Source organism: Bombina bombina, chromosome 2 (genome assembly GCF_027579735.1).
Source record: "Bombina bombina isolate aBomBom1 chromosome 2, aBomBom1.pri, whole genome shotgun sequence".
In the NCBI taxonomy this organism is placed as follows: Eukaryota; Metazoa; Chordata; class Amphibia; order Anura; family Bombinatoridae; genus Bombina; species Bombina bombina.
In genome coordinates, this window is record NC_069500.1 from 1,064,300,168 (window position 1) to 1,064,309,042 (window position 8,875).

An 8,875-nucleotide genomic window follows, 5' to 3' on the forward strand; every position below is an offset into this window, starting at 1 on the left:
AGTTTTCCTTGAGCTATTTCCTATTCTGGTGGCTCTGTTTGTGTGGGAAGTTGATTTGATGAATAAATCCATATTGTTCCATACGGATAATATGGGTGTTGTTTCTGCTATTAATTCTTTATCTGCATCATCATTACCAGTTTTGAGTTTATTAAGAGTACTAGTCCTGAAATGTTTAAGTATGAATGTATTTGTCAGGGCAAAGCATATCCCTGGTAAGCTTAATTTGATAGCAGATTCTTTATCTCGTTCACAGTGGTCTCGCTTTCGAGAGTTGGCTCCTCAGGCGGATGTAGTTGGAGCGATGTTTCCTGTCCAACTTTGGAAGCCTGGGACGGAGGATTGGCTGAATTAATTAAAAAATCTTTGGCTCCAGGTACTTGGACGTCCTATGTATCAGTTTGGAAGGAATGGGAAATGTGGTTATGTCAATCTGAAATTAAAGAAGGGTCTGATGATGTCACGGGTTGCTTATTGGAATGGATGTGGCATTGGGGAAATGTGGGTTTGTCACCATCTAATATGGAAAGAAGATTGGCGGCCCTTGCTTTTAGATTTCGTTTATTAGGTTTGTCTGATGTTACAAAGGTTTTTTGGGTCCGTCAAGTTATTAAAGGCTTGAAGAAAAAGACAAAGGTTAGAGATAAGAGAAGGCCTATTACATTTTCTTTACTTAAAAAAATTTGGGTGGTATTAGCAGAGATTTGTGCATCAAGATTTGAATTAATATTGTTTAGAACGGCCTTTGTATTGGCCTTTTTTGGGGCATTTAGAGTTTCGGAATTGGTAAGCCCTAGCAAAAAAGTTTCAGGAGGTTTACAAAAAGAAGATGTAATATGGAATGATAGCAGAGTAGAAATATTACTGAGAAGTAGTAAAACGGACATATATGGGAAAGGCAAGAACATAGTGCTATTCCCTAGTGGTGGAGAGATATGTCCATGTCAGGTAATGATGCTTTATGGGTCCATACGGCCTTTGCAGGATGGCCCTTTGTTGGTTCACTCAGATGGTTCTTTTTTATCACAGTATCAATTTAGAGCCATTTTAAAAGGTTCAATTGTTTTATTGGGTCTTAATCCTTTAGAGTTCGGATCTCATTCTTTCCGGATTGGAGCTGCTACTGAAGCCGCTATGTTAGGTCTCAGAGAGGATATAGTTAAAAAGATTGGTAGATGGCGTTCAAGTCGTTATAAATCCTATGTTAGGCCTGATTTAAGGATATAAAAAAAAAAACCTTGAATAGAGCGTATGTTTTGGAATGTTTGAACTGTAATCATCCTGAATACTCTCTTTATTTCTTTCATTTTAGGTGTAAGGATCGTATGGGTGATGGGGCATTCGTTTATATACTGGGCCAATGCTGAGGCCAGTAAGAAAATGGGCGGCCTTCAGCTTGGGTGTCCTGTTGATCAATGGGAGGTCAAATGGTTTGGGATTAGGGGCATGTGCTGGGAACTCTTGTTTCCGTTGTTTCTAGACTATGGCAGAATGTTTCCTCGTCCTCATGTTTTGATAGTGCATTTGGGGGGAAATGATTTAGGTATGATTCCTCAAAAAGAATTAGTGAGAAGAATCAAAAGGGATCTGGGCAATATAAAGGAACTTTATCCCGGAATTAAAATAATCTGGTCACAGATTACTCCTAGGCTGGTTTGGAGATCAGCGAGGGATTATGATAGGCTAGAAAAGAGCCGCAAGAAAATTAACAAAATAGTTAGCTCTTTTGTTAAGAGGTTGGGGGGAGGTGTAGTTTTCCACCCAGATTTCGAAGTAGATGGGGCTGAGGAATTTTACTTAAAAGATGGTGTTCATTTTAACCAATTTGGGCTGCAGCTATTTCTTTTTGATATAAAAGAAGCATTAGGAAAAATATTGGGTTTGGCGGGACTGGGCTGTTCGGTCAGTCCAGTCGGTGGCGGGGGTGCTAGTTCCCAGACAAATATGGTATGCAATATGGCCAAGTGATTTGGAGGATTTTAAGTAGTTACCTCTCCATGGGGTGAGTGGACAACTGGTTTTATAGGGGCAAGGGGTTCCCTATTAAAGTTTAGGTGTCCTTGGACGGACTCAACAGGGATATAGTTGAGTCCAGTTGTTGAATAACGGCCATCTTGTTTTGTGGGTTTGGGAACTAGCACCGCTGTGGGTAATTGACAGTTTTATTTGACAGTAATGTTATTTATGAACATCAGGTATGTTCTGTGAAAAAATGTTTGAAAATGTTTGAAAATATTTATTACTCAATATTTAACTTGTGATGTTAATAAAATGGCTGCGGCCAAATTTTATACCAAAGCTGTGTGTAACTCTTTTATTTATGTTATTATGTTAGCTTATAATGGTTATAAGGTTAAGGCCGGGGATTGACGACTTTAAAAGGTCAAGAAGTCCAGTAGACGTAAATGTGAGGATGTAACAAGAGAGGAGGAGGTCATGAGCAGAGCAAAGGAGACAGGAGGGAGAGTATCTGGAGAAGAGGTCTAAGACAGAGGGGGGAGAAGCGCAATTGAGAGCCTTGTATGATAGAGTAAGAATTCTGTGTTTAATTCTGGAGGCAAGAAGAAACCAGTGAAGTGATTGGCAGAAAGGTGCAGCAGATGGAGAGCGACATGTAAGGAAGACGAGCCTGGCAGAGACATTTATTATGGACTGTAAAGGAGATATAGGGTTGGTAGGGAGACTAGAAAGGACGAAGTTGCAGTAGTCAAGGCAGTAAAAAATTTATAGAGTGAATTAAAGTCTTAGTGCTCCATGTACTAAGCAGTCAGCGAGCTACCCGCAACAAATCTTGCGTCAAAACTCGCAAACTGATATGTACAAAGTCGTCAACTATGTTCAAACTTGCATCTTTAAAATTGCGAGCGTACTTATCCGCCAAACCTCGCTACCTCTCCATTTTTCACTGTAATTAGACACATTTGACCACCAACTCGCCAAAAACGAATGTACTAAAAAATCTATTTGTCCGCTCGCTACAATTTCCGCTCCCACCTCGTTATTTTTGCCTCGCCACCTTTTAGGTGGCGGGCAAGGTACAAAACAATAGGAAAGTCAATCTAGACGCCAGTCTAGACATATATAAAAGGCAGTAATATCAGCATTGTACAGCATAACTGGCGTCTAATTTGTCTCTCATTTCCATGTACATAAATTGCGCCAAATTTGTCGACTGTAATTAAAGAGTAATCTATATTTTAAATTTGTATTGTATAGTTGTCAATCTTTATAATTATTTTTATATTAATATTTATATATTATCAGATCCAGATGAAGCCATATCCAAATTGTAAATAAATATTACAAAAATAACGCTCTGTTATCACTCTTCAAAAAATTTTGAATAATAATAAAGTTGTTTAGATAAGTTGAAGTTTTATAGGAGCAAAATTCTATTCCCGCGACTACTATGATGTTCGTGACACCTTGCATGTCACGTGTTAATAATTGGCCAGACAATTCAACTGAAAGTTAAGTACATCAGTCGCGGCGAGCGAGGCGTCAAATTTATCAATAATCCGCCACTGCTCGCGGCGGGCTAGACTTGTCTATTTATTGGGGGATTATTAGTACATAGTGAAAGCGGACACCATTTCGCCCGCGGCGAGTAACGGCGAGTTTATCCGCGTCTAAAATGACGGATGAATTGACGGCTTAGTACATGGAGCCCTTAGTTGTGTCTTGTGTGAGATGTTTTTAAGGTGGAATCAGAAGTAATGGGGCCAAAGACTGAATGTGAGGAGTGAAAGAAAGATCTGGTTTGCGTGATGACAAAACATTGGGCTTGTCGGGTTCGGGTAATAATATATCAGCAATTATAGAAAAATGGGGATTGGAGATTTTGGAAAAAGGGAGGAAAATAAGGAGCTTAGAGATATTTAGCTTAAAGTTAGAGGACATTCAGGATGAGATATGAGAAAGACAGTTAGTGACATGCGTTAGCAAGGAAGGGTATATGTCTTGGGAAGAGAGGTAAATTTGGGTGTTCAGCATACAAATTATATTTCATCCCTTAGTACTTTAATAACCTTACGATGATGTATAAATTGAGAAGGTGAACAAGGACAGAGCCTTGTGGTAACCCAACAGAAAGTGGGAAAGGGGCAGAGGATGCAACGGAGAAGGCTACACTAAAGGTACAGTTAGACAGGTAGAAAGAGAACCACAAAAGGTTTGTGTCGCAAATGCAGAAGGAATAGAGGGTTTGGAGCAAAAGAAGGTGGGCAACAGTATCAAAGGCTGCATCCAGATCAAAATTCCCTCTAAAAAAAAGTACACTAACATATGCACACAAAAAAAACTCCCTCTATAAAACAGTGTACATTAATATTAGCACAAAACCTGCACACTAACATATACACAAAACCATACTCCCTCTATAAAACCTGCACACTAACATATGCACAAAACCATACTCCCTCAATAAAACCTGCACACTAACATATGCACAAAACAAAACTCCCTCTATAAAAGCTGCACACTAACATATGCACAAAACCATACTCCCTCTATAAAACCTGCGCACTAACATATGCACAAAACCATACTCCTTCTATAAAACCTGCACACTAACATATGCACAAAACCATACTCCCTCTATAAAACCTGCACACTAACATATGCACAAAACAATATTTCTTCTATAAAACCTGCGCACTAACATATGAACAAAACCATACTCCCTCTATAAAACCTGCACACTAACATATGCACAAAACCATACTCCCTCTATAAAACCTGCACACTAACATATGCACAAAACAATATTCCCTCCATTGAACCTGCACACTAACATATACACAAAACCATACTCCCTCTTTAAAACCTGCACACTAACATATGCACAAAACAATATTCCCGCTATAAAACCTGCACACTAACATATCCACAAAACAATACTCCCTCTATAAAACCTGCGCACTAACATATGCACAAAACAATATTCCCTCTATAAAAGCTGCACACTAACATATGCACAAAACCATACTCCCTCTATAAAACCTGCACACTAACATATGCACAAAACCATACTCCCTCTATAAAACCTGCAAACTAACATATGCACAAAACCATACTCCCTCTATAAAACCTACACACTAACATATGCACAAAACAATACTCCCTCTATAAAACCTGCACACTAACATAAGCACACAACAAAACTCCCTCTATAAAACCTGCAAACTAACATATGCACAAAACACAACTCCCTCTATAAAACCTGCACACTAACATATGCACAAAACACAACTCCCTCTATAAAACCTGCACACTAGCATATGCACAAAACAAAACTCGCTCTATAAAACCTGCACACCAACATATGTACAAAACCATACTCCCTCTATAAAACCTGCAAACTAACATATGCACAAAACCATACTCCCTCTATAAAACCTGCACACTAACATATACACAAAACAATATTCCCCCTATAAAACCTGCACACTAACATATACACAAAACAATATTCCCCCTATAAAACCTGCACACTAACATATACACAAAACAATATTCCCTCTATAAAACCTGCACACTAACATATACACAAAACAATATTCCCTCCATTGAACCTGCACACTAACATATACACAAAACCATACTCCCTCTTTAAAACCTGCACACTAACATATGCACAAAACAATATTCCCTCTATAAAACCTGCATACTAACATATGCACAAAACAATATTCCCTCTATAAAACCTGCACACTAACATATGCACAAAACAATATTCCCTCTATAAAACCTGCACACTAACATATGCACAAAACCATACTCCCTCAATAAAACCTGCAAACTAACATATGCACAAAACAAAATTCGCTCTATAAAACCTGCACACTAACATATGCACAAAACCATACTCCCTCTATAAAACCTGCACACTAACATATACACAAAACAATATTCCCCCTATAAAACCTGCACACTAACATATACACAAAACAATATTCCCCCTATAAAACCTGCACACTAACATATACACAAAACAATATTCCCTCTATAAAACCTGCACACTAACATATACACAAAACAATATTCCCTCCATTGAACCTGCACACTAACATATACACAAAACCATACTCCCTCTTTAAAACCTGCACACTAACATATGCACAAAACAATATTCCCTCTATAAAACCTGCATACTAACATATGCACAAAACAATATTCCCTCTATAAAACCTGCACACTAACATATGCACAAAACAATATTCCCTCTATAAAACCTGCACACTAACATATGCACAAAACCATACTCCCTCTATAAAACCTGCACACTAACATATGCACAAAACAAAACTCGCTCTATAAAACCTGCACACTAACATATGCACAAAACAAAACTCCCTCTATAAAAGCTGCACACTAACATATGCACAAAACCATACTCCCTCTATAAAACCTGCGCACTAACATATGCACAAAACCATACTCCTTCTATAAAACCTGCACACTAACATATGCACAAAACCATACTCCCTCTATAAAACCTGCACACTAACATATGCACAAAACAATATTTCTTCTATAAAACCTGCGCACTAACATATGCACAAAACCATACTCCCTCTATAAAACCTGCACACTAACATATGCACAAAACCATACTCCCTCTATAAAACCTGCGCACTAACATATGCACAAAACCATACTCCCTCTATAAAACCTGCACACTAACATATGCACAAAACCATACTCCCTCTAAAAAACCTGCACACTAACATATGCACAAAACAATATTCCCGCTATAAAACCTGCACACTAACATATCCACAAAACAATACTCCCTCTATAAAACCTGCGCACTAACATATGCACAAAACAATATTCCCTCTATAAAAGCTGCACACTAACATATGCACAAAACCATACTCCCTCTATAAAACCTGCACACTAACATAAGCACACAACAAAACTCCCTCTATAAAACCTGCACACTAACATATGCACAAAACCATACTCCCTCTATAAAACCTGCACACTAACATATACACAAAACAATATTCCCCCTATAAAACCTGCACACTAACATATACACAAAACAATATTCCCCCTATAAAACCTGCACACTAACATATACACAAAACAATATTCCCTCTATAAAACCTGCACACTAACATATACACAAAACAATATTCCCTCCATTGAACCTGCACACTAACATATACACAAAACCATACTCCCTCTTTAAAACCTGCACACTAACATATGCACAAAACAATATTCCCTCTATAAAACCTGCATACTAACATATGCACAAAACAATATTCCCTCTATAAAACCTGCACACTAACATATGCACAAAACAATATTCCCTCTATAAAACCTGCACACTAACATATGCACAAAACCATACTCCCTCAATAAAACCTGCACACTAACATATGCACAAAACAAAACTCGCTCTATAAAACCTGCACACTAACATATGCACAAAACAAAACTCCCTCTATAAAAGCTGCACACTAACATATGCACAAAACCATACTCCCTCTATAAAACCTGCGCACTAACATATGCACAAAACCATACTCCTTCTATAAAACCTGCACACTAACATATGCACAAAACCATACTCCCTCTATAAAACCTGCACACTAACATATGCACAAAACAATATTTCTTCTATAAAACCTGCGCACTAACATATGCACAAAACCATACTCCCTCTATAAAACCTGCACACTAACATATGCACAAAACCATACTCCCTCTATAAAACCTGCGCACTAACATATGCACAAAACCATACTCCCTCTATAAAACCTGCACACTAACATATGCACAAAACCATACTCCCTCTAAAAAACCTGCACACTAACATATGCACAAAACAATATTCCCGCTATAAAACCTGCACACTAACATATCCACAAAACAATACTCCCTCTATAAAACCTGCGCACTAACATATGCACAAAACAATATTCCCTCTATAAAAGCTGCACACTAACATATGCACAAAACCATACTCCCTCTATAAAACCTGCACACTAACATAAGCACACAACAAAACTCCCTCTATAAAACCTGCACACTAACATGACCCCTCTAATAGGTACTTCCATCAATAATGACACAACACATAGTATGGGTTACAAAGGCCGCAGCTTTTTATTAAAACTTTTAAACATATAACCATAAATATCTATAACCATAAATAATTGATCATTAAATACCCCCAGCCAGTGCTTGCCCCCACAGCATATCCATTTTTCCCGCTACCATTTTCCTACTCCTCTCCTTAAAACCGGAGGTACCCATATAACTGCTATTCCATACAGCAAGCACTCCGCCAAGCTGCGACAAAGATATCCATCTTACAGGGAGGGAGGGCGGGAGCTTTCTTCCACACTTACCCTCTGTTCCCAATTTTTGGCGCTCTTTCTAGGACCTCCCCCTCCTTTTATATCCAAACTCCAATCCCCACCTCACTACCCTTAGCCACCCCCACATACCTCACATCGCTCTGTCACACCTATACAGGGGTCAAATGCCCTTCCCCTGCATAGGTGCCGTCCAGGGCTTCCTTGACCCCTCTAATAGGTACTTCCATCAATAATGACACAACACATAGTATGGGTTACAAAGGCCGCAGCTTTTTATTAAAACTTTTAAACATATAACCATAAATATCTATAACCATAAATAATTGAACATTAAATACCCCCAGCCAGTGCTTGCCCCCACAGCATATCCATTTTTCCCGCTACCATTTTCCTACTCCTCTCCTTAAAACCGGAGGTACCCATATAACTGCTATTCCATACAGCAAGCACTCCGCCACAGGCAAGGCCTACCGCCGCGCCCCGCCAACCACATCCAAGGCCTTTGCAACCAATTCCTTCACATTTAAATTGAACAAGTG

At 38.7% G+C, this 8,875-nt stretch overlaps 1 protein-coding gene across 1 annotated transcript; it reads left to right on the top strand.

Annotated features, from left to right (window-relative positions):
* Positions 1–265: 265 nt before the first annotated feature.
* LOC128648163 (uncharacterized) lies at positions 266–2,006 on the top strand. Its single transcript, XM_053700823.1, has 2 exons — positions 266–376; positions 1,313–2,006. The coding sequence occupies exon 2, from the start codon at positions 1,333–1,335 to the stop codon at positions 1,966–1,968; it is 636 nt and encodes a 211-aa protein (XP_053556798.1). The 5' UTR covers positions 266–376; positions 1,313–1,332; the 3' UTR covers positions 1,969–2,006.
* The last annotated feature ends 6,869 nt before the right edge of the window (positions 2,007–8,875 follow it).